Source organism: Pundamilia nyererei, unplaced genomic scaffold (assembly GCF_000239375.1).
Source record: "Pundamilia nyererei isolate P.nyererei 1_Seehausen unplaced genomic scaffold, PunNye1.0 scaffold00092, whole genome shotgun sequence".
NCBI lineage: Eukaryota > Metazoa > Chordata > Actinopteri > Cichliformes > Cichlidae > Pundamilia > Pundamilia nyererei.
Genome location: NW_005187493.1, coordinates 1,975,385 through 2,002,799, shown reverse-complemented (window position 1 = coordinate 2,002,799; position 27,415 = coordinate 1,975,385). Strand labels below are relative to the sequence as shown.

The window sequence follows — 27,415 nt, the reverse complement described above, 5'->3', positions numbered from 1 at the left end:
TTTAAGGGTTAGTTGTCTTAACTGTCTGTGTGTTTGTTTATGGTGCAATATCTCTTAACGGCACGTGCCTTTTTAGCTTTCTATTTAGTCTGTCGATAAATCAGCAATGAGAATCTCAACACCCATCGAAGTGAATCAAAACGGAGCACGATAGACGCAATGTATTGAGTTCGTAAATAACCTGAACTGAAAAACTCACCACCTAGATTAGACTGTCTGGACTAACATCTTGTAGAGTCATGTAGTAGAAGTGCTCTCTGTGTGTTCTGTTTACTGGCTCTCGGGCTAGCAAAAGAACAGCTTGCCTTTTGTTTTACACTACAGCTCATTTCCTAATGTTGGTTTACCAAATGGTATATGAGGCCATTCTTTTGTAGCATGACTGAGATACATTTCTTTTCTTTGAAACTACTTTAACTGAAAAAACCCTTTTGACTGTCATTGTCTCTTGCCACTAATACAGTCAGAAAGATAACACGTGTCGCACAACCACATTGGAAGTTAAATGAGAATCAGTGAAAGAATGTCTTCATTTGAGCACGAATCTATTTCCAAACAATAAAGCAGCCTTCCAGTTATTCCTCTGGCTGGTGTCATTTTTGGTTCTACAATGCATGGTTCTCATACAAAGTCTGACGATGTATCGCTGCATCATAATCTGTGTTATCTATTTAAGAAAATTACTGACACTTTAAAGAAGGTAATTTTGTTTGTTGCTGATGATCACAAAAATTGCAAGGCAGGGAATGTGTGCAGGTTGCAGTATACAGGGAGGGACAGAGACTACATTAAAGAACTCTGTAGTTTGTGTAGTTGTGAGAACGAGAACACAGCCTTCCTGCAGGAGTACGCATATGACATCGTTTCTGTTTGTGTTACCTGAATGCGACTCTTTGATCTGCCGTGTTTTGGGTGTGTCACGGTGAAACTGTAGTAAGATGGCAGGTGTGTGCTTGCATGTGCCCCCCCCCCCGCCCTCCTCCTCCGTGTGTGTAAGGTGGTGCACTGAGTGAGGCAGGCGGGTGGTGGGGCGGGGAGGAGAGAGACAGCACTGCAGTGCAGATAGATGAATGCAGTGGCCTGGGCTGAGTCAGCAGCATGTTCCCAACAGGCTCAGACTGTACAACTCGCTGCATAGCGCCTCCTTGCCCACAGCAAGCAAAGCAGAGGGATCTACTTCAAGAAGATGAGGAGCACATGAGAACAGTGAACATATGCACACGCGAGTGAAAAGCAAGTCGGCCGCCGAGGATGGAAGCGTCACCTTCTGCCACACATGCTGCAACTGTCTGAATCGTGCATCTTGCAGACCACTGCTACTGCCATTTTAATAACAGAGTGTGCGAAGCTTATTTCCACACTGTTTCTCTAAATCTGTTGCTTCCCTCTGTAGATGTTGTAAAATAACCCAGGTGCATTATAATACTGTACAGTGCAGAGATTTTGTTTCATTTCTTCTCTTTAGGTTTCTGTCCTTGCATCCTAATGTATAGAAGTGCATCGCTGCAGAGGTAGGACGTGGATTAAGTAGAACATTGGTCTGATCTGTCAGGTTGTGTGTTGTGGGAACAGATTTATGAAGGAGAGAGGGAGGCTGTGAGTGTCTGTAAGGGGTTGCACGGAAAGGGATTCAGCTGTAATCTGCAATATCTCCTTCACCAAATGTGGGCGAGGACTTCTTTTTCATATAAGAGATTTGTTTGTCAGCTCTGTCAACTTCCAGCTTTCCTTGCCCTTCTTGCCTGACTGAAAAAAGACTGATTGTAAAACTGATATTTAAAGCTCAATTTGGCTGTTTTTACTCCCACTCACTGATTTATTAATAGAGTGCAGCACCCTCTCTCCCTTCTGGGTTTTGTTTTCCATCCCTGCCCCTGTCTGCAAATATCACAGGCTTTGACTACTGTATTTATATCTGTAAAATCTCTAGATGGCTTTGGCATACTTCAAATGCCTTCTTACAGATATCTACCACCCTCTAGTGGGCTTTGTTGAAACACCACTTCCACAGATTTAGGGATGGGTAAAAGTTAATAATATAAGGCACTATAAGTTACTTTCTGGTGCTCTTATGGTGTATGCCGAGATGTTATCTCTCAGGCTGTTAATCCAGCAGTTCCCCATCAAGATGGGATCTTGCCAAACAAAATGAAAAGGAGCAAGTGGAGCCCTGGCAGTCATCTCCAATAGCTTCACAGACAAATTATTGGGGCAAAATTATTTAATTGTTTTCTTTTTTAAATGTTTAATTTTGTAAAATTCAATTAAAAGATTAAATGTAACTTTTCATTTTGAAATGGCTCATTTTTGTGGGGACTTCTCACAAACATTAGATATTTAATGTTTTTTGGCTCTAAAGAGAAATATAGCCTCTTCTAGAAGAACTACTCATTTCATAATTTTAACACTAACTTTTTCACTTGACTGTCTGAATTTCAAAGTAAGTTTGACCATATGTGGTTCAGGAAAACCCAAAAAAGGTACACTTGTCCTACTGCACAGGTCTCTACTTGGACTGAAGGAGGAACTCTGCAGACTTCTTTGGAACTGAAGAAACTAAAATAACTGGATGATCCAAAGGAGAGAGTAATAAAATGGATAAGCATAATGTATTTGCAGTTACTACGTTGTATTTTTCTCATTCTTTTAATGCAAAACTTTTAATCACAGTCTGTGCTTGCCATTCTGCAGCCATGCGTTTGGTTAATTAACATACTTTTACAAATAAAGCCAGACAATAACCGAAAAGAAATGATATAAACTGAACTTGCAGGAGTGATAATGCAACGATTAACATTCAACGTGGTGAGAACCATCTCGAGGGGACCCTGTAGGTGTCACTGTTATACTTGTTATGTGGTGTAGCTGCTGCAGTGTGAGTGTCATTAGAAGGGCAGAGACAGCAATTCAAAACAGGGGTCATGTGCTGATTTTTCTTTTTGCGTTTGCTGTCTTATTCCACACCTGTGATCACAACTGAGATCTCAAATGCGGAGACATAACTAAGTCAGGTTAATAATTTCACTGATTTTAATGCTAAATGTGAGACATAACATAGCTGAATTGAAATTGTTAAATAGGAACAGAGGTTAGCTTTATCGTAGATGAATGGACTAACAGTTGCTGTCAGGAATATGGTTTAAGGTGTGTTAAAATACAATCCTTAATCAGAAGCAAAACAAAGAGAGTTTTGCTGTGACATGACTGACGTTGCAGCAGGGCGAGACTTACTGTGGCTGAGAGGACAAAAATTGTCTGTGACATGTCAGCACAGGCTCGCTGTTCTCTCTCACTCTCTTGAGCTCAAGTACATGACATAAATGATGATAAGGTTTCCTACAACTTGAAAAATTACAAAACATTAAAATATCAATAGAGCGCACACTACTGATGAAAGAGGAGACTTGTATTGAAAGGCAGAAGAAAGGTGATTTAGGTGGCTTTAAACGTGGTGTGTTTGTTGACAGATAAGCTGGTCCGAGTATTTAAGAAAACTGCTGATCTTCTGGGATTTTCCCACATGAATATCTCTAGGGTTTACAGCGAATAGTCAGGAAAACCAAAAATATCCAGTGTGTGACAGTTCACTGAGCAAAAATGCCTTGTTGATGTCAGAGGAGAATGGCCAGACTGCTTTGAGCTGATAGAAAGGCAACAGTAACTCAAATAACCACAACCAAGGTATGCAGAAGAGCTTCTCTGAATGCACAGCTCATCGAATCTTGATGGGCTACACCAGCAAAAGACCACCATGTGTCAGCTCAGAACAGGCATCTGAAGCTACAGAAGATGGGAGAAAAATGTTATTTGGTCTTATTCAGATGGTAGATTCAGAGTTTGGCGTAAACAACATAAAAACATGGCTCCATCCCACCCTGAATCAGTGCTTTCTTTACACTGGTGGTGGTTGTATGACCCATCCATCCGTTTTCTTCTGCTTTTCTATATCAGGGTTGTGGCGTGACTGCAGCTTATTATCCTTTACATTTTGGTTATTCTACACAAAATCTCAAACTGGTTTCTTGAGCACAAGAATACCTTCACAGTACCAGACAGAATAATGAGCAAGGTGTAACTAATGAAGTGGTCGGTGAGTGTGTGCTGGGTTTTGAAGGTTCATTTTCAGAATCAATTCCTTTTGTCTTCCAATGTGTATCTAATGCATCTGATGGTTTGGTGATTTATTCCTACAACAGGACAACGACTTAAAGCACAACTGCAAATTACACAAGAACTATTTAGAGGTGAAGCAGTCAGCTTCTATCTCTAATGAGTGACCAGCACAGTGACTGGATCTTAACCCGGATGAGCTGCTGTGGGAACAGCTTAACCGCGTGGCAAACAAGAACTGCCCATCAAACCAATGCAACTTGTCAGAGGCTTTGCAGAAACTGTGGAGTTAGATACACCCGAATCAAATAACAGAGTAAGAAAAGTCGAACGTTTCCTTAGCTGATTTTAAAAGAGAGACAGAAAGTAAACAGACGCTTTTTCCGAGCCAATACTTTCTTTAACTGTACGTCAACTTAATGTCACTTTGCGAAGAGAAATATGCCACTGCCAGGCTAAAATATCACATTGAACCCAGTAAGTATATTTACTGCAGTAACCCATCATCATCATAGCATCATTTAGTGAAAGATCAGTACATTCAAACCTTAAAACATTTTTAATTTCCACAGACAAAAAGAGAAAACTCAAATATTTTTCTTTTTTTTTTTTGGTATAATATCTTCATTTCCATGTCACAACAGTCTCTAGTGAGGTAGACTACAACAGGTCAACAGTTTGAAACGCTGGTCTTTAAACTGGTATGTGAAATGACATGAAATAAATACTTCCATGTACAAGGTCTTCAACATGAGGTAGAAACGGTTACAGAGAATGTACAAGATACAAGAAAAGTACATGTGAATCACAAAGATAACAGTGAAGTCTGATTTTCCATCTGCGAAGGCCAACACTGACTCCACCCCCTTCACTGAATCAGAGTAACACAAAGAAAAGGCAAATGCTTCCCACAATGTGTCTTTTGAATGCAGAGCACATCCTGTGTTGATTCACTTGTTGTAACCAAATACTTGTAAAAACCTGGGGTAAGCATAAATCATGATTTACTTAGCACCGCTTTCCTAATCTGAATTTCTTTTCTGGTGAGCTTCTACTTTTTCCCCTTAAACCGCATTCTGAGTAAGATAGTAAAAAAGCACTAAAATGGCTTTTAATTACACTGAATTTCCAATTAGTAAAATTAAAGGGGAATCCATTCACTTTAGATTTGAAGTTCAGCTTTGTAACAACCTAGACATCTCAAGCTCATGTTTCATTTGCCCTCCTGCTTCCACTTAAACAGATTTCTACTTTAAACTGCCAGTTGTGACCAATCACACCTGTTTGTGAATCACCGCATGTGATTAAGAACATTTCTGCCAATTTATGACACCAGAGTTTCACTTTCACTCTGGTGGCTTGTGGCTCTATCCAGTTGGGTTTAGAGGTGCTTAAGGGTCAAAACTGAAGTAAGAGTTTCCTGATTCGTTCATTTAATAGGCTTTTTTTTAAAATTAGAGGTTGGCACAGTTCATAAATCAGTGGCATAGCAGAGCAGCAAAGCCCCAGTGCGCTGACAGTGTTGGTATTCAACTTAATTCAACTTGAAGTTAGGGCTAAATTCAAGCTGAATCAAGTGGTTTTAAAATACTGAAATGGTGACTGGATACTTTATTAAGACATTTAATAAAAATATCGCCTATACACCATATACTGTAGTGTGTGTACATCTTGATATGTGTTTATCAGGAGTGCTTTTCCTTTTCCCCACTGCTAACTACACTAACACTTGACATGCCAATATTTTCTCCACCAAAACCTACTGGAGACTTACATCTATACGTGGAAAAAAAATAGATCTACAAACATCATTGATGTACGTATGGCATGTCTTTAAAAAAAATATCTGAATTACATTCAACATTTCAGGCCTTGATATAAAAACCTCGAGTTTCCCGGAGCTAAGAAACCATGTAGTGTTTTGTGTGTGTGTGTGTGAACGCATGTACATGTGTATGTGCACGTGTGCGTTCACACTATTAAAAGGCCTTAAAAGTTCATTGTTTCCCTGAAGTGTCAGCCATGGCATCGTTTTCATCTTGCTCCATTAAAGCTCCCCCACCGACACCCTAAGGTATCAACATACATTCGTAGTTCATCTTTCTGAGGTAACAATATTCTTCCTGAGTATTCAATAACACGATAAATCATCCTTCTGACAGGCAAAAGTAAAGAGAAAAACATATAAAGAAGTCAAATCTAACGACAAGCAGGTAAATTTTAACAAAGTATGTAGCTGAATAAAACTTTTAAGAGGCACTCGCTCAGACGCATATATCCTCTGCTGCAACGTGTGTGCCTGTGCAGCCACACTGAAGCAATAATGAGCTTTTATGTAGCTAACCTGCACTGAGTACATCTTCCCAGTATGTACAATCATCTATGTTTTTCCATTGTACAGTCTGAGATAAAGTTGGGTTAAGGATTAGCAGAAATATCTGTGTGAAGAAGATGCTTTTAAGATGATTGAGCCATACTTGATTTACCCATACTGCGACTTTATGAAGGCTAAATACATTTTCAATGGATTTTCATGAATAAAAGCTATTTAAAGTATTTCCCTACTTCAAAAAAAGAAGAAAAGAAAAGAAAAGAAAAACAAGACAGTTCACCTGCAAATCCAATATATGTATTTTTCCCTCTGTTGTCTAGTGCTGTTCATCAGTCTGGATTCTTCAGGTGTGAGTCAACAGTTGTTAACTCTGCATTATAAATAATAGGACTAAATAGCGATGGCCTTGTGATGCTCAAAATAAACAAACAAAGAAGAAACAAACAAACAAACAAACAAACAAAAAACACCTAAAAAAACAAGCATCAATGTTTTACTGTGGCCAGTTTTCAGTAGGGACTATTTTACATCTGTCTACATACACCAACCAAAAGTAGTGTGTAGCTAGCAAACACCCATCTTGCCATGGGCAGATGCATGGACCACAAGGCAAGTGCCATTTAATTCCATAATTCCAACTAAACTCTAAATTAATACATTGCAGGAAAAATACATAATTTTGATTCTGAGGTCAACTGCCTGTCAAGAAAAGAGTGGCGTCATGTATATTATGACATAATTACGCAGCATAAGCAGCTTGATATCTATAAATGAGACAAAAATGGTAAGTTGGTGAGCAAGGAGAATAATTAATCAGAGGACAAGAGGTCCAGGATAGAAGATAAACATGGAGATAAAAAAAAAATCTAAACAAAAGAAAAGTGAAATGAAACCTGAAAACATTCATTTCTCAAGGCCAAGCCAAGCACAAAGACTTGCAGCCAGCAGTGTAGTCGGGATTGTGCTGAAGTAGTATGGCATTCTCACCACTTCAGTTATTGCTCTTTTTACTTTTTGGTCATAATGATTTTTTTATTATTAATTTTTTTTTTGGTTTTTGTGGTGCGATAGAGCATATTGCAGTCAAAGGCCTTTTAAATACATAACGGCCACAAACAATTACACCAACTCCAAAAACAATGTTGCAGTGCTGTTGCCACAGTAGCAGAAAAGGGAATAAATAGGATCCTGAGAGAAACAGACACGCGTACATTTAGACTGTCTTAATGATATCTATGTAGCGAATGCCTCAACCTCACTCCTAAGACTGACCTCAGCCTTACAGGGCAAAACGCCTCTGTGAATCTTTGGGAAAACATGATAAACAAAAACGTTAATGTACAGGAAACACCGGTCCTGTAGTAGGGAAATTAAATGTTTCATCGACAAATTCAATGTTATTTCCCCGAGTCTGTCAGGGTTAGGAACCCTGGGTGGTTTTTAAGGAGCAAGGGAATCCTTCAATATGCCAACCTGGTCTGTTAGTGCCCTCCAGTGGGGTCCTCAGAGTGTGCGTGAGATGCAGATATCTTCATCTGCATTCTCTGCTGCTGAGGAAAGCTGTGCTCCCCCGATACACTCTCTCCCGCTAGGCCTGATGGCGGGCTGTACTCCCCTGCCCTGACGTAAGGGGGTGATATGAGGGGCTTTCCGGATTTGAAAGACTGTGCATCTGAGACGGGCACACTCATATCATAACCATTGCCATGCCCGTTGTCGGAAGCTTTGTTGTGACTGTTCCCGTTGCCATATTTTCTATAGCGAGATCCTTCCACCTCTGCTCCCTCTTGTCGTTCCTCTGTCATTTCAAAGGCCTTGCGTTTCAGAGGTACACCTGTCTCGAGCGTCCCTCCAAGGCTGTGAGATGGGTAGTTGTAAGTCCCCCCCACCATGGTAGGCCTAGGGGCCAGAGGAGTGGGAGCGCTAATCCCAGACGGCAGGTAGGACGCACTGGGGCGGCTGTATCCCGAGGACAGGCTGGTTTGGGGGTAGCACCCTGGGGGGTAGTTGTAGACAGGTGGGCTAGGGCTGTAGTTGGACACTAAAGTAGGTGGAGCCTGCAAAGAGTGTAGAGGGGTTGGTGGGAGTGCTGCACTGGGCTGAGGGCAGTATCCTGAAGACAAGTAGGTGCTGTTGTAAGCAGGAGGGTATTCCTGAGATGATGGAGCACTGCACGAGCCAGCACCACTAAAGCCTGGCTCAGGGGCCAAATTACTGCTCACCACTGTTACACTTCCTGTAGTCGGGATCCCCACAGAGGCAGGGGCCACCTTGGTGCCAGTGAGTGCCTCAAGTCCAGGGTAACAGTCCATGCCTTGAGCCAGAGTCCAGGGCTCAGAGTCTGATTTTAAGAAAGTCCCATGCTCTGCGTAAGCTCCCGTAGCAGGGCGGTCCAGGCCTGAGTACTTCTCAGCGTAGCGCTTGAGCAGAGAAGAAGCACTAAGGGCTGATATGTTGTCACTGGCCCAAGGATAACTTGTAGGGGCGTAGCTTCGGCGAGGACCTGTAGCGTAGGGGTCGTGCTTGTGGGCAGACGGTGGCGAGGTGGTGGAGGTGACATCTAAGTGCTGTTCAGGCCACTGAGATAAAGGGGCGGCGTGCTCCGGAGACCAGTGCATCTTTAACAAACCTGACAAACAAGAACAAAGATGTTATTTCACATAATCTCAGAATAATAACCCTGATCAGATAACATTTCTACACCTACTTTATGGTATTTAGCTCTTCACAGGGATTCCAATTTCTTCTAAAGAAGACAAGATCTTATATCTGCCCTCATAATCACCTTGCAACGCTGGCTCTTTTCCACAGTTTTGTCAATGCTTAGCCCATGTCCTTCTAAACAGTCTCTACCAGGCGGAGGCCAACTGCTCTAATCTGTATGAGAAGCTGCCAACATAGCCCCCAGCCTGGTCTCCACGGCGATAAGCCTCTATCAGCCTGCACACTGCCCTCTGCCTTCGTCTCTCTCACATTGGGGCCATTGTATTTTCTCTTTGAGTCTCTTAGCCCACAAAGCCACCCCCACCAAGCGTGTGATCTAATTCGGCCCAAACCTCAGGGGTCTGCTGGACGAGGGGGGGGTCACTGGCGAGGTAGACTGGCTTTTCTCCAAATTACACAGAGACTGTCCCACTAGCATCTATGGACACTGAAGTGTGTGTCATTAGTGAAGTGACTGACTGATGAGTGAAAAATGACGGATTTTTGATTACACACGCACATTTGCACAGAGTAATCCGCTGGTTTAGTGGCTCAGGGTTTGTCTTTTTGAACTGGCATTAAGCTGACATTCCACACATTGCAGAGTATTACTAAAGTGTCCTGACCCCAGGCTTTGACCAGAGGGGCTTCCTTGCAACCACTGGACAGCTTTATTGATTTCTGATACTGCATCAATATACAGTACTGGACAAACATGGTACCATCCTACGGGCACTGGCCATTTACTTGTTGTGTCACATCAAGTTATCACAGTCTAAATGTTCGAAGAAAGTCTAACGGAGATGTTGGAACAAGATAATAGTTTCTGCTGTGTAAAACCTGAACCATGAAGTAACTGCAAGAAAAACTCTAATTTTGTGAAACTGTATTTTAGTGAACATCTAACAAATTTTTAAAAATAAATTATATATCAGTTTGCATATGCAGGTTTTGATTTGTATCATGTTTGCTACATCTGACATTTCTGTGCAATGTATTGCTTAAAAATGAACTTCTGTAATTTATTTAGGTTTTCACTCATGTCTGGTCTGAAACCGTCTGCAAGTGGATTATACCAGGTTGGGTCATATGTCCACACGGACCACCAGATGGGTCGCTAAACGGTCCACACGTTGATCCCTAAATTAAATGATCCTTCAGCCTAATAATCCCTCTCATCCATTCCAGGGATAGCAAGTGCTCTTGTCTGGCACAAGCTCCACCCTTGAGCTGAGAAATCCCCACGCTCCAGGGAATTCTGACCCGTCACGGTGCACAAAAACATTACACATTCAAAACAGCAAACACAGGCATCAAAACCTACCTAAACAAAATAACTTGACCTAACCCTGAGAATTATTAGTCATACACCTGTACACTAGACAGACTCGTATTCTGTTTAGTTCTGAGTGTGGGTTTTTAAATAGTATTTCACAAGCCCCAAGGGAGTAGGGGTCGTCTAAGCCTCTGTGCCTGCTGTGTTGTGAATGATATTCCATATTTCTATACAATGCCAATGAATGACTCAGTCTTTCATGTCAACATCAAATCCCCCAAAATGTATCTGAAGGAGATTAAGGGATAAAAAAAGAGCACTTGTGAGGAAGAACCCCTGTTTCCGGGGTGTTTGTTACTGTCATGTTTTTAAGGTCATTCACATTAACAGAACCACAAGTGTGAAAAGTTTATATATGTGTGTTGATAACGGCTCTACCGAGATCTCCACTTTGTCGTATTTGAATTCATAATCTTGATGCTCCTCGATGGCAAACTTTCAATTTGATTTTTTGGAAAAATGTGAGCAATTGCTATAGTTACCTAATAGAGAGACAGATATTTTGTGCTTGATTTCTTTAGCAGGTTTGCACTAGTTGAACTGACAAGAACTTAGCTGAAGAGAGCACAACTACTCGATTACATGCTAATTAGTATACTGTACTTAATGATTGCTTATTTCTTGAGCTGCTTCATCATAAGCTGCCATTTATTTTATTTTCAACATGTGAGCTCTTCATTTTCCTTTGTGTCTACTTAGACTTTACTTCACTTTGTCTTTTTTCAATGTGAACAAACTATATGTTACTTGCATGCTTAAAATATTTGATAAATCCAAAGGAAATTTACAACCAATTTCTGATTTCATGGCAGACGAACAGCTAAAAGAAACAAAAGAAAAATAAATAAATATGACCCAGTGTTTGATTTATGTCTGCATAGAAGGAGTTTATAAGAAACTGCTCACAGTAGGCTCAACACTACAAAAGCACTAGTGCAAATGGGAAGTGCAAATACAATCAGTTCAGTTTAATTCAATTCAATTCAATTTTATTTATATAGCACCAAATCACAACAATGGTCACCTCAACCGCTTTATATTGTATGAGCAAGCACTTGGTGAGAAGGGGAAGGAAAAACTCCATAGGTTGTCCTTTCTCGTATGTAGCACAGAGCAGGGGACAGTGTGTGTCATTTGTGTTCTCACATCTGAAAATACTCTGGGCTACCATGGCTCTCACTGAACAACAGCTCAGAGAGGATCCTATGATCCTATATTGGATCAGCGGAAGAGGATGGATGGTTGTTTTTGCCAATCCTACTGAGAATCTGTGTCCCGCTTTGTAAAGCTTCCAGCTCAATACTGCATTTTTCTTTATTACATATAAAACTATTAAACAAGATTACTGACATATGTGTGAAGATAATCTGCAATGTGAGATTTTTGGCATTTTTAAAAAAATGAAATGGCTTCATGGAATTATTCTCATATAAATTCATAGCTGGCCAACATCAATGACATATAGTGGTGGCCATCAGTGTGGTATTCACTGATCATACTGATTGCAGGCATGTGGCAACCATTTTTCCATGTTGTCTTCAGTCTAGTTCTCTAACGACATCTCCACCACTGGCTCTATAATTTAGCCAAGGCTCATTTGAGCGCGGTGATCTACTATTTCTGGAACCTTCACCAATTTTGGCAAAAGGAATTTAAAACCTGAAGACATGGAAAGATCCCCCTGAGATGAGAAGATGAAGAGTTAACAGGTGAGTCCATCTGTCAAGAACCAGACTGAGAAAAGTACCTGAGTTAATGATGGATTAGAGCACATGAGGCTTATGGGAGTGTTAGCGCGTGTTTAAGCTAACAGTCAGCTCCAAGAATTAAAGAAGCATCACTTGCAAACTCACTCTCAATCCTGGCGGTAACTTTCACAACATAACATAACACAAGTCTTTACATTACATTTTCAAAATAACTTCATAGTTATTTTTCATTCTCATCTCTTCATAATTTTCCAAATTAATAACATATGGCAGCTACATCAGGAAAAAAGTATTTTTATTCATATTTAGGCAAAAAAAAAAAAAAGATTCTTGAACTTTATTTTTGAAACACATACTTTTCAAAGAGTTTGTTCCATGTCCACTTAAAGCTGGACAACATGTGTTTTGACCTTTGAATTTTGTATGGAGTGACACATAAGTGTCCAATGTAGTGGTTTATGTGCAAGTGTGCCCTCAACACTGACACAAATACAAGAAAACAGCCTTTGAATAACTGTCCAATGTAGTGACCACAATGTGCGAAAGGGTTATTGAGTATATTTCATTGCTTATTTATATATTCTGTATTTATATAGGTATATATTTGCTATATTTATGCATATTCTCTTTTTGCTGTTTATTTTTTACTCTAACTTCTTACTATGCAAATTTCTGTTGGTGTTCTGCTACTGGAAACATAATTTCTTTAAGTAATCTTCAGGAAAAGTTCTCCATTCTTCTTGCAGGACATTCAAAGCTTCTCACTGATGTTCATAATTCCATCAAGGCCTGTAAAAATACTTATGCCTAAATCTTATGCCTGGCTCTTTTGTCTTTGACATTTTTGTAGGTTTAACTAAAGAAATTGGAACAATGATGTGATTTTTATTGCAGGTTGCTTGCAACAAAGTGACTATAGATAGAATTTAAAATCAGTTCTTGAAGTTGTTTAATAAGTATAGACACAACACTGGTTCATTCCTTGAGTTTGGTGCCTTTTTATGACCGAACGATTCATAGGTCAGTGTTAAGTGCCTAAACAAACAAAGAAACATTCCTCTGAAAATGCTCAGGCCCAAGGACTGGACTGAAAATGAGTGAAAAAGCAGCCCATGCCCAAAGAAAAACTTTACAAAACCTCCAGAAAGCCTGAAGAGCTTTTGCTCAAGCCCACTTTGAAAATGACATGAAAGTCTGGCTCATGTCGATACACAGACTAGATCTACTTTATAATATTAATATTCCCGATAATAAGCTGGCTAGAACATTTCTGAGATGACTCAAAAACAGGAAAACAAAGTTAACTGCTATGCATGCAGGAAACGCTGACTCTTATGTTCAAAGGTGCATGTAACCAGAAATCTTTTGCAAACTAAATTGCTGTTACTATGACACCCCACTCAAGTCCTGTGTTTACATGTCTTTGCAATAAGAGACAATGAAACTGACTGAAAGCAGGAAGTCAAGTCAAGTCACACAAAAACGCACTGACCCTCAACCCCTATGCTTGCGTACTACATGAACTCAGAGTTCACTACACAGAAAAATGTGCCTTGCATCAGTGTGTAATCATGTGTGCTGTGTGTTTAAAGACAGCCAAAGACAAACACATAAGGTGATTCTAATCTGAGACAGATGAGTGCTTAAAGTGTATAGAAACGCATCTATGCACAGTTAAAATGTAACTTGTTCTCTCACCTGCTTTGAGTGGTCACTAAGACTGGATGCCTATAAACTCCAGCCGCATTGCTTTTTTGAATAAATGGTCCCCAGCCATCAACAACCACCACCGGAACCAGTTTCAGTGCTCTAATTTGGATGTGACTATTATAATGACTTGTACATTTCAAAAACTCTGACAAAACTGCTTGAATTTTTCTTTTCTGCAATTCTGCAACTCTGTGTGTCAGTGGAGGCTAGCTTGACTCCCAGTCCACTGCATGGTCAGTATGAGTAATTAGGGGTTAATTAGATGGAAGTATATGTGGGGGAAGGGGCTAGCTGAAATGAGATTTAGGGGGTTGTGAGGAATAAGAGATGGGTGACTGTCTGGATGGAGAGTGGACACAAAAATCACCCTTCTGCAGCTGTAGGGTCTCTGTAAGTGCTTTCAGTCCACCCACAATAAACAAAGACACCCCCTGAAGACGGAAAATCCAAAATACACACACACAAAAATGCACACACACAAGCTGCAGCAAACTACAGTCTTATATTGTGTTTTTTCCATGGAGGGTTCAGCTTCAGCTGGCCAGCACGCAGATGGACTCTCGGTCATTGGTTGAGTCAAGCTGCTGGAATGCCAGGAATCTAACCTGAGATCTATTTACAAAGCACATATCCTTTCCATGCACTCAGCACGCCTTGTCTATTCCCAGGCTAAAGGAAGCGAGGGAGAAAACACAAAGAGAGAACGTGATTCCTTACAGTGCTGACAAATGACCTTGTAGCCTGTTTGCACATTACTGAGTGATTTGTATTAGTTAGAAGTTGATTCATGCCACTGCCAAGATCAATACACATCAGAGGAGAAACGGTATACGAGTTTACAAGGAGAATGTCACGCCAGCTGAGATGAACAATAAAATGCACGCACTTTACCCATATATCCCTGTGTTTCAAGCTAACGGTATAAATTAGTGTTATAGTCCTGTGAGCACTGACCAAGAAAAAAAAAAACTGGGTGTGCAGTCAGTGGGAAGGAGAAGACCCTCCCTCCCTCTCTCTTCCTTTTATTTCCCCTTCCCCCTTTTCTCCAGGCCTTCAAACTACACCAGGCCATGCTGCTGTCAGCCAATCAAATACTGTACCAGGTCTGATTCTGACTTTAAACATCCCTAACCTGAAAGCTATTTGAAAGCTCCAAAGCCAAATGAGAAGATCAAACTATGCCAACCACAGAGTTTGACACAGTTTGATCTCTGAATCACGACACAGCTGGTTTCATCTCGATCATTTGAATCCTCCGTTCGCTCTCATTTAATTTCTCTTTTCTCTCACTCGCATTTTGTTCATTCTTCCTATCCCTCCTGCTATCTGCGCAATAGCAAAGACCAGACTCTGTCCCAGCCTGTGTGGTCAGTTTCCCTTCCCCCACTCCTCTAAGCTCACACACTCACATGTGGCAGAGGTTGGCCTGGCCCCTCTTTGCTTATTGTGTCCACTCATATATCAGGCTGCAGCTGACCAGTCCCTCCTTCTACATCTTCTCCATCTGTCCTTCACTTTGCTCTTTCTCTGTCGTTTTCCCCACCGGCGCCGCACATCTACACTATAACACCTAATAAGGAGCCGCGGCTTGTTGCACTTTCTTTTAACAAGCTTTTGCGATTATTAAGCAGGGCTGATGCATGCGTGTGGAGACAGAGGGTGATGTTTATGCGCCCCACTACAACAGCACTAATGAGAGGCTGTTGACACCAGGTTACTAACGATCTGGCTTTCATTCACAGAACTGCTTCACCCTGGTAACGGGCGGCTAAAACGCGCTAACGCCGCTCATCACTCTCACATTATCATCATTAAGGACAAACAATCGCAGTCACCCACACCTTAACGAGCTGTGATTGTTTCCTTATTTGTGTTTGGGAATTGATCTGAAATTTGTCAGTGTGTGTGACACGTGACTGGAGGTGGTGCGGTTGGGAGTAAAAAATAAAATGCCAGAATGTGAGCGTGTTTAGTTTCTATGAGTAGAAAACTGACACACTGCTGTGAGTTGCTTTTGAGGAAGGAATGTGACACGTAGATGTTACCAGAGCTTCTTTCTACACAGACAGCCCCATCGTTGTGCCTCGCGAGACGTCAGAGACGAAGTATCGTGACATTTTGCTGTTTGTTAGCTGCTGCTTCTCTGTGCAGTTGCTTTAGAATACACAAAACATTCAGCGGTAAATCCCTGTTGCATTATTCCAATCAGGTTAGTGTTGTAATCCTGTTAAAGCTGGTCCTGATCAATAAGCCGGTCAGTCAATACAGGTATATTTAACAGTCTAGATAGGAACCTCGCATAATCAGTACACATATGAGTAAGGGAGGGGCTATTCTGTGACATGTTTACATGATCTGAATATATTTTGCTTTTACATACTCAAGTAACAAACAAGTATTTTGTGGAAATGCCTTCCAAATGTGTCAACTCTTTACCACGTCTGGTAAAAATACAACTGGAGTTTATTCAGATTGAACATGTGTACTGCCCTAAACCTGAGACCTAAAGCCTGTTCAAGCACACATTCATTCTGCAAAATATGTGTGGCGTTTCTAAAAAGACAAACATCTGCTGTCTGTTTGGTCTCAAAAAACAGTGTCTGAACACTTTCTGTGAAATTCCTCAATGCAAAGCCTGGAGACTCAGCTGTTAAAGGCATCAGGGTATCTGCCTTCTCAACATGACTGCTCAAGAGATCCCCCTCCCTTCACCCCAGCAATTCGCTTCCCACTGCATATCCACAGGAGATGAGTTCTGGACAAAAGAGGGGCCTGAAGAAGAATGTGTACAGGAAAACAAACTCAAGCAGAACTGGAGCATGGTATGCACGTACAACATGATGCATTCATCCAATAAGTGTCTCCCAAATGCAAACCAAAAAAATTTAAGACTTACTGTATGGGGTGACAGGACTGAGCATTCTGCAGCCCTGGTCCCAGGTGAAGAGGAGAGGACCAGGTCCACTTGGTGCTAGTGAGGGCCCAGCTGCATGCTTCAGGGTCTTCCTGGGTTACCGCTGTTGCTTCTGCTGCTTTTGGCTGTACTGCTGCTGGTAAAGGCTAGTGAGTGGCCTCCTGTACTGCTTCATGGTTCATCTCATAGTTCAACACCACTCTGACACATTGCCACCTGAAGAATGCAAACAAGTCAGTGTCAGAGCCAGCAGACACCTTGTCCTGGTTTAATTGCTGTCGCTTGATTCTAATAGATTTTACGCAAATAATGATAATTAAAAATAAAAGTCATGCTTACTCGCTTACACCGTAGAGCAATATTAATATTCGTTTATTTTACTGCAAACCTTCTAACAAAAAAAGTAAAATATTTGTTGTCATGTAAGCTGTTATTGAGTGGTAATGAGCTTTGCACGTATTTTCATTGCGCTTGCTTTTCTGGTTCTTTCCTTAGCTGTGCGTACAGACACAAGCGCACAAGAGAGACTGAAAGTCGAACACTGACACAGCGCTTTACCCTGTGACTACAAGACGGTAAAGCACGGTTTTCATTATAAAACTGCAAACCAACAGAGGAAAGAGAACTCCATGCTGCCCTCTCTAATGCTGAATAGTTCAAGGAAATTTAGGGCAAAAAATGCGTCCAAAGTGCACGCACTTAAAGCAGGCACCAAACAGTCGACACAGAAGGCCAGCTAATTAGAGTTTAATACATATGAAGACAAGGGGAAAAGATGGAAGATAAATTGAAGTAATCTAAGTAAAAACGAAAATCACGACATTTACCGTAAGGAAAAGAGAGAACACCAGAAAGGACCGAAATGTGCAGGCAGCAGCGGAAACATTGTCATTACTGCTGAAGGGAAACCAAAATCTATTTTTTCCTAATAAGTGAGTAAATGGTTACAGACCTGACCATGCCTGGATTTGCCCGATGAGTGTTTCAGTTTGGGAAGTAATCCACTACTCCACAAATTGTAACAGAAGGTCTCTCGCCCTCTCTCTCTGCGTATGTGTGCATATGTGTGTGTGTATGTGTGTGTCAGTGTGTTTGAGCCTCTTCTGGGATCCTATCCTTTTCTCCTACACTCCCTCGCTCGCCCTCCAGCTCGCCCCCCTCCCCGCCCTCGCTCTCCCTCGCCTGGTGACAACAGAGCAGCGCACGCATCCCCTCCCCCAAGCACGCCACCCCTCCCCCTCCGTCTCCCTTCTCTTTTGTTAAAACTATTTCAGCAGGAAGGGAGAGAGAGGGAAAAAGTGACCAATCATGCAGTGTCAGAGAAGAGCCTATTTCCCCCCCTGCGGTGTGTGTGCATGCGTCTATGTGTGTCTCTGCCTGAGTGCACATGTACCATTTCTGCACGTGCGGATTTGGAGGATTGATAAGACTTGCATGGCTGGCTGCATGCTTTTGGTTACAAACCTTCAGTCTGATGAATGGGCATGTTGGGACACATGCAGATGTGCAAAAAAAAAATTGAATTTTCTCCTTCACTGATCACATGAGAAGTTCAGTTATTGCCAATGACTTTTATTGATCTGGTACATTGATCTTAGTGTTGTTTGTAAGGTGGGGGCTGAAATGGCCATGTCAGTATTACCTAATTCCTCTGGCACACCATCCCCCCACTATACACAAATACACACATTCACACAGTAGCCTGCACACATGCATGGACGGCAGCAAAACCTTTGGCCAAGAAGTGAGTTAGTTTCTTCAACTGTAATTTATCAGCATGGTTATAATGTGCAGACACAGTTTTGTTTGTAATATTGTCTCACTGAACACTCTCCACTCATGGTACGGTGTTGGAAAACCGTCTAAAACCCTGCAGGGCTTACCCCTTCTCTTTTGGTTGTGAGGCAGTAACCACATGAGCAATGTGACATGTGGGAGATGCACTTCAGAGGATGGCCGTGCACAGGACAAACTTACTTCAATCTTTTTAGAGCATAATCCCAAAACAAAACAGACAGTTTCCCTTCAGTAACACTTTATATTAAGGTTCTTGCGATAGGTAACAAGGTGCTCACAGTCCGATCAGAACTAGTTTCAGTATGATGACTAAAAATGAAGTGCGACTGATGGATCTCAGCACTGTTACAATAAAGATGGTCAAGTCAGACCTTTGGACCAAAGTGAGGATCATATATCATATATCACTGCAACAAGGGAATATGATCCATTTATTTCTGTACTTAAAAAACCCCAACAACTAATATGGCTGTGAATAGGTAATTAGTGAAAAACAACAACTATGGGTTGTATTTATGGGCTTATACAGCTAAATTCAGTTTAATTTGTTGTACAGTGAACTTCTACATTTACGATTTTCCCCTTTCTGTCCGTGATGCTCAGGGATGCTATTAATCATAAATGGTGGACCCCAAAGCATGAGATCAGGACTGAGATGTGTTGTTCTTCTCATTCTTTTTATTAAGAAACTTTTATTTCATTTTTCTTATTTTACTTTATTCCAATGCATAAAGAGACTGTGGAAAACAGTTTTTGAACACAAACTTTCTTTTGTATCCATAGTCAAAATGTTAATAAATAGCAGTAATATAAATAATAAATACTTTACAATACATGTATTAACTAGGTATGCCCCTATTAACACTCAGCTATGCTTTTACGCAGTAGCTTGAGTTAAAGTAACAATGTTTTACTAGGGTTAATAAACACATTCCTATACAGTTAGAAATCATTTTCATGGCTCTGTCCTCTGGAGCAGTACATAATGTTAAGAAAAGACAATATACAAATTAATACAAAGAAAATCCCTTAAAAAAAGATTAAATTAGGCCTGAGTGTCCTGGTCCAAATCATGCTTTGAAGAGCTCAGACTCACTTATAAACAGCTTATGACTTATTAATTACTGCTTATTACAAGGGTCTTGTTTTAAGTATTACCTTTCCTTCTCCTTATAGCAACTGTAGAAAGGCATGGTGTGGCAATACCAGAGTATTGGGTTAAAATCCTGCTAGTGATAGGAGTGGAGATACAGGCCTTTCACTGCCTGACTCAGAGCAGTAATTGCTAGTGCGGCACTCAGCTCTTTCCCCCTTACTTGCATTGCTGACAGACACTGAAAAAAGGCCATGCTGTTATTTTACAGGTCAGGAAACAATACATCTAAAAAATTCCAGTTGTGCAGTTCTTTTCATTACAGAAACTGTTTGATACATTTTCACCGTAGTGTAACAAACCCAAGATGCTGCCTCTCATTAGATCCAGAAAACATCTACATTTAGCCACACAACCTAAAGCAGGCTATGAGGAAAAGCAGGAGGCACAAAGAGCAAAAAGTGTGCTAATGACAGCTGAACACAATGGCTATCAGCAAGTTTGAGAAAACATTTACTTTTGGAAACAAAGGAGAGAAAAATCCCCATATAACTGGGGTGCACAATGTACACAGGAAGACAGATTTCCACTCACACGCGTAACAGCCATTCTGGAAATTATTGGTAACTCTAACCCAGAGCTGCTTTGCTCCTGTGGGTGGGATAGGTCACATGATAGCACCCTAGAGAAGCTCAGCTGTTTGCCGCTCTAATTCTGTCTCTAGCAGCTGAGCACTGACCCACTGCTCCAGTGAACTGTCCCAGCAATTATAATTGTGTTTGTGTATGTGCGTGTGTTTGTGCTTGTGTGGATGAAAGTGCTGTAGGAGTTTATGGAGTTAAGGGTGAAAAAAATGCGCAGCCATAATTGGCCCAAATGTGTACCTTCAAAATGCTTAACCCCTGCAAGCCTACGAGTGTTCGCAAATGATTTGAAGGGTGAATTATGAGACAATGAGAGAGAGAAAGGGCAAAACAGGAACAGGAAATCTTTGGAAAAAGAACAGGAAATGTGTGTATTGTGGTCTCACACACAGAAGACGTCAATGTCAGTTCAGTACAGTGCTTGAATCTGAACGTTCTTGATTCTGACAAATCCCACAAAAAGAGGTCAAATTCATCCTACTAATAAATGCTGCCTGCATAGCCAAAGATTATATAGCTTACTGTTAGATATTAGTAAAACACATCAATGAGCCTTTTAAAACTGGTAAGATGTTCTGTTAAAACGAACATGGCCTGGCCTGTAGTTTATTTTAGTCATTTGCACCTACATCACTCTGCTGACATGAGTACAGACCAGGACACAGTAGGCTTCATGATAAACAGATAAACTCTATGAAGGAAATGTTTGAGATGAAAGTACAGGTTTTCAGCTTTAATTCAAGGGTGTGACACATACGGCAAGAACCCCTTTACTTTCATACCCTAATTTTCAGAGACCCTGTTTCCTTGTTATTTCATGGCAAATCAAGCAGATAGAAGATCTGGGTTAATTCCAAGTGTTTGGCATCTTTTTACTGGAAGTGTCAATATGAGATCCAAAGAGATGCCAGAGCAAATAAGGGGGGACACCCAAGGCTAAAAACCAAAATAAAGTGGAGAAAGTGGAGTGGCCAAATAAATTATTTGGTGTATTCTTTAAGAAAATAAATTGAAAACACTAGCCAGCTCCACAACTCCTAAAACTCAGAAAGACCGCAGAAGACAACTACACGATGATGATGAAAAAAATCACATCTAACCAAGTCTAAAACAGTCGTATGGAGTTGGGTGTATCATTGTTAAAGTCTACAATTATGATCCATGGATGCAAATACAGGGGATTCACAACAAGGTGCAAACCCGTGCATACACCAAAGAATGAGACGACCAGATTAGACTTTGCTGAAAGAGCCTCAACAGTTCTAGAAAAATATAGTTTTATAGTTAAAATTACCTTAGTTTGTCCTCTGAAAATACATGTCTCTATAAAAATAGCTGTGATTCCTAAACAATTCATGATATGCAAAACCTAAAATTCACAATTCACTCACATCTTGTTTGATTTCAAACCCACTATCATGTTGTACAGAGATGTTGTATCTATAGATAGATAGCTAGATGGTAGTAGTTACACCCATGTACTACACAAAGTCTATAAAACATATTGGAGTTATAAATGTATTTAGTTTCACACAAAAATCTGGAGACAAGCATGTGTTATATTATATATACAGAGCTGCGTATAATTATTCTGCTGGTAACATTTTTAATGTGTTCAGTTTTTAACTGCCTGACTTTCTCATCTGGGAATATGATAATGAGTGCAATGGGCCTGGTTAAGTATTCAGAGGATTTATTAATTAACTTGAATTTATGCCAAGTACACTTACTTAAACTCTAATAGACCCACCCCAACAATGTCTTCACCTCAAAATTTAATTTTCATTTGTGGGAAACTAGTGCTTCAACCCCATGAAGAACATATGTGACTGTATACACAGATTTAGGCCCCGACAACACGGCTAAAGCCGGATTCTCTATTTCTGCAAGGTGTCAGTTAGCTAGCCTTATGCTCAGAGTAGTGTCTCTTTAAGGTTAAATAACATTGCTCTTCCAGTAATTTCAATTGGAAGATTACAGTTAGAGGCTCTAACTTTCTGACAGAGGCATTCATTGTTCTGTTTTTTCTTGAAAGAAGTGTAAAGGTGTAAAGTTTTTTATCAACCCTCCTGAGTTGAGTCAGTCTAGAAATTGAACAGTTGAAACACCAGCTAACTGAAGGAAGCTAACTGCTGTTTTCTTACCCTGCCTCGCACAAACAGACAGACACAAGACTGCACACCGCACACACATGCAGCACAGCCCTCAGTGTTGGAGTGGCTTATTGTTCTCTGGCATAGAGGACACAATATCCAAGTCTGGTAATAGAGGTTAGATTAATTGCTGACAAATCTGTATTCAGCAGTTCCCTTTCTCCCCGTGTGACAGATTTATGACAGAGATTGATGGAGAGGAGGGACAAGCTGAGAGCCGGCTCTGTTCAGTGAGAAAAGGGGACAACAGCTCAGTGATTCAAAGAGAAAGAGAGAGAAAGAAGAAGAAAATCCAAACACACCATCGCTTTGGTCAGATCTTATTCAAGCTACAAGCTCAAAGACCAACAGTTTTGTCTGTGAACATGTATTTCACAGTTTGTACCAAGGAAAAAGTTACCTCCAACAATCCGTGCATGTTAGAAGTTAGCAGCTGAGTGTTCGCTGTTATTAGGTTAGAAGAAACCAAGATGATTGTCATTCTTTCTGCTGGTTTCTTCTTAAGCATGCCAGACAAAGCAGATGACATTTGCAGTTTCCCAGTTACTGTACGGGCATGGGATTCGAATAGTTTTTACATCTAAGTAAGAAAGTGGGCATGTTTATGATTAAATGAATAATGCACAACAAAACACAGCAGTAAACACACACATTGACAAATTACTGCATTATACTGAGATGTATTCATTTCAAATGAAGCTCACTATTCAACATTTGGCTTTTCTGTCGAGGCCGAAAAGCCAAATGTTACATTCAGGATGTTTCTTCAGTTCTCGTTCACAAAAACAAGGACCTTCATCCAGACACAAAGACTTTATATGAATGCTTAAGTCTTGAAGAAAGGGCATTGAGGCTAAACTAGTTTTTCACCTCTAATTAAATTGCACCAGTGAGATGATAATAATAAATGGAATACACAAATAGATGAACTGAAATTCCATGGTGGGTAAATGTCATGTATAGTTTGACTAGCTGACCACATTCGAAGCACTGTGGGGAACTAAGAAAGCTGATGATTCATTTAAAATAAACTTAAGTATCCTGTCCAGCTCTTTCCCTCAACCTCATGTCACAGCCAGAAGCTTCTCTCAGTGGCTGAGGTGATGCCAGCTGCTTGTAATCAGGAGCATTTGGGAGTCAGATCACATGACACCCTTGAGGCACATACGGACACTTAGATGTATGCATACAGAGCGCAGTGCATCTTTAACCGCATACTCCTTCCCACAGGCAACTCCTTTGCAGTCAAGATCACCTCCAGATGTGCACACTGTATTCTCACACGGGGGAAGGGTGCTACACAAGGGAGGACGTTTGAAAAACCTTCTGAGTATTTCTCAGGATGTTTTGGGTGGGATTAGTGTTTATGTTTTCTACAATGATGCAACAGATTTGAATTTAGCTTAAAATTAGAAGGGCAAAGTCCTTATGGTCAGAACCTGCTAGAAAGGATTGTTACTCTGCTGCCTCCTAGTGGACAAAGTCATTAAATACACTGAAATATATGCATGGTCACCAAAATGAGTGCATGCCACTCATTTTGGTGGCATGCATTCAAGAACTGTGGCAAAATGACATAAAACACATTTTTCTTCAGTTTTACCTGTAGTTATTTATTTTCCATTTCCATTGTCAAAAATTAAATTTGATATACATATAAAACAGAATTATTTCTTTCAAGACTAATACAAGAGACAAGGCATCGCTCGTTCTATGGCTCCGAAACTGTAGGATTAATGTTACCGCGGTACAAGTGTTCTTCTTCTCAGTGGAAACTTCCTCTCCCCCCTCTACAACTACATTTTCCCTCTACTGTCACCTCGTCCTTGAAATAGACATCGGTTTCACATAATACTTATTACAAGGACAAAGTGCACAGATGTCACCTTTACCTACATGTAAAAATGAAGTGGGCAGGAAAATATAAATAACGATTCAGTACAACAATCCAAAACTGGACCCAGAAACAAAAGCGGATGTAAGGTCAATGGTGCAGGAAAAGGCAGCACAACAAGAAATGGTTATGTAGTCTATGACAGGCACGCATGTACTGGTATTGCACATATATTTATAGTCACATCCACCTAATGAATGAATCTCCTGGCTACATGTTTATGCAATCATTCTACGGTGCAATGAAGGCATTTTACTTTATATTTACCGTACATTCACATAGACATCAACAGGTTTAAAGTCACCAAAATAACTTGTAGATTCTTTTTTTTAACAGCACATTTAAAATCCTTAAACACTGGATTTTTAACAGTGATTTTACATTTTGGTCAAATCCTCTTTTTTTTACCCTTAGTTTTACATAGCATCAGCTACTGTTTGCACTCACTCATATGATCACACAATAATATTTTATTAATGAATTTAGCTACGGCTGCACTCAACTCACATTCAGATATCTGACAGAATCAAAGCAGAAGTGCATGACATGAGTCACACTCCACAAACTTTCACACGTGTCACAGAGGTGTCACCTTTACAGTGACACATTACTTGTGCACTTTGGATCAAATTCACTTAAACAGAACAGATGAAGACTGTTCAGGAAGTATCCCTGAAAATGAACTGATGTTAACAGGATATTGTTATTTGTGAAATATTACTAAGTTAATTCATGATGGCTAATGTTAGCGAACTTCAGGCAGAAATGGCTGTATAACTTTGACCTGAAACTCTTCATTACCAATTGGGCCAGTTCTATTGTCGACCGCATTATATTACATAACAGGTGTCTCCCACGACTGTATGGAGGCAAGACATTCACCAAAGCATTAGTTATGTGATGCATTCTTCAGCCTTAGAATACAGAAAGCAAAGAGGATATTTTGTGACTTTGTATCTAAAAATAAATAAATAATAATAAATAACTGTAACATTTTATTAAAATAATTTGGTTGCTTAATAGAGTTTCTTAAAATAAAATATATCAACGTTTTTTATCTACAGAAAGTGCAACTATAGCAGAGACTGTTGGTCTAATGAAGGTTATTAAACACAAGGGCCCACATTACAGTGCAACCTTGTTTATGCAGACTGAAAGGTCTCAGATGAAGTTGACATTGCTCAAATAGCTTCACTTTATTAACTGTAACTGTTTTATAGTGTAACATGTAATGAAAGTGCGAGGAAGGCCTTCAGAGTCCAGCTCAAGATGAATATACAAAGTTGCACTAGTAAGAAAGGTTCCTGAAGAATAAAAAGCTGCAGTATGATTAGTTTTGGGTGGAGCGTGGGTAAATTATTGCTTAAAATAAAACCCTGAAGCCTCCCTCATTTTTTGATACGCACACGTTTCTGGTTTTTCCTACCTGATGTTATCCAAAATGCCTTACATGAGTATTCGTGGCCTTGTTTGAGGTAAATAAATAAGAATACAAGCAGAAAACAAACACACAGGGTGCTGTCGGTATAACAGACTTGATTCTTACACAATCATTAATTTAAAGATGAACACCCAATAAAGGAAACATTACACCCCAAAAAGCACATTGTTGATGGTGCTTTCATTTACCGTTTTCTGATGAGTCTACCAAATAATCAACCATATTAAACATATCATTGTTTTTGCTTACTTTTTTGTTGACACAAGGTTTTTTGATAACCAGCAATAAATTATTACTTAAATCTGCGCTTTGCCTCAGCTCTGTGGAGCGGTACAGGTTAAAGGTTTTACTATTTTGTTTCACTCTCACTGTTTTCATGGTACTGTTCTTTTAGTTAAAAGCAAACTAAATTTGACTCATACAAGCTGAAACAAAACCGCCATCTTTTGGAGATGAACCAGTATGGTTAATTGAAATGGTACGTCCCAGTTACCTTTATATGACTGCATGGTTTGAAACAGAAAACAGTTCTGTGACTGTCAGTGGAGCAGCTCCAGGACTTGCCTCTAGAGTACAACTCCATATCACTGCTCTCCACAATTCAGTTAAAAGTTGGACGTTCAGTAGTATTGGAATCTCACAGCTAAATATTGTTTAAGATTGTTCAGATGGTGTAAGAAGGTTGACATTATATGTGCCTAATAAAAACAAAACTCCAAGCCAAGGTGTTTAAGATATAGGAGTGGTGAGGGCCAGAGCTATAAGTAGGTAGGGATTTGAATTTAGGGAAATTAAACAATATATATGTAGTACGGTATATATATTTTATATATTTACAAACTTCACAAAGGTAGAAGTGAATGGATGGATGTTCTACACCCTTGACTTTCCCTGTGTGTCTGAGAAACATGTGTTTTATGGGTAGCTGGTAGAAACTAAAGACTCCTTTTTCTGAGCACTGAAGTGGCTGATGGTTGAAGCAGCCAAATCCTGTCCAGTCAAGAGATGCAGTCGAGTCTGTCATGAATCTGGACATCCTTTACTCATCGATGAATGCAATCTCTTCAAACCTGCAGGGCGAAACATGCAAAGGCTGAGTTAAGACAGCACAGAGCACAAGGCAGCAACCCTGAGTTTTGAATAACAAAATAATGTTAAAATACTAAAGATACAAATGAGCACAATATAAAGCAGGAATGTTTCCAGATTGTAGGGGTGAGGAAAAATAAGGGGTGTGGCCTTGCCTTTTTAGCAGTCAAAGGACGAGTGTCCTTTTGATTGGTGTTGAGAGATTTCCACACGGTGGTTTTAGACATTTCATCAGATATGTTAATATCAGAGGGGTCACACCTGAGGAGCACGGAAAGGAACCGGAGGGTTTAGGGAGAGGTCTCACTCACAGGTGGCACAACAGAACAACACACACTAGTATATAAATACAAGCATGCATGTAGGTTGCTGGGAAAGTGACAAAAATCCTTGTATACAGGGAGTGCAGAATTATTAGGCAAGTTGTATTTTTGAGGAATAATTTTATTATTGAACAACAACCATGTTCTCAATGAACCCAAAAAACTCA

The 27,415-nt window shown here is 40.3% G+C and overlaps 2 protein-coding genes across 4 annotated transcripts in view; both read right to left on the bottom strand.

Annotated features, from left to right (window-relative positions):
- Window positions 1-4,681: 4,681 nt before the first annotated feature.
- Window positions 4,682-17,896, bottom strand: LOC102202220 (putative fidgetin-like protein 2). The gene is made up of 3 exons (XM_005739604.2): window positions 17,767-17,896; window positions 16,797-17,030; window positions 4,682-9,071 (listed from the first exon to the last, which is right to left on the bottom strand). The coding sequence occupies exons 2-3, from the start codon at window positions 16,819-16,821 to the stop codon at window positions 7,924-7,926; spliced, it is 1,173 nt and encodes a 390-aa protein (XP_005739661.1). The 5' UTR covers window positions 16,822-17,030; window positions 17,767-17,896; the 3' UTR covers window positions 4,682-7,923.
- A 6,860-nt stretch (window positions 17,897-24,756) lies between these two features.
- Window positions 24,757-27,415, bottom strand: part of slc4a8 (solute carrier family 4 member 8) — a 32,580-nt gene continuing 29,921 nt past the window's right edge. For 2 of the 3 annotated variants that reach the window (XM_005739600.2, XM_005739599.2), the window contains exons 24-25: window positions 27,081-27,186; window positions 24,757-26,906 (exon numbers count right to left, since the gene is read on the bottom strand). In XM_005739600.2, the coding sequence (XP_005739657.1) occupies window positions 26,901-26,906; window positions 27,081-27,186 (112 nt within the window). In that variant the 3' untranslated portion in view covers window positions 24,757-26,900. The remainder of the gene's footprint in view (window positions 26,907-27,080; window positions 27,187-27,415) is intronic. The other variant, XM_005739601.2, reaches the window with a different exon arrangement.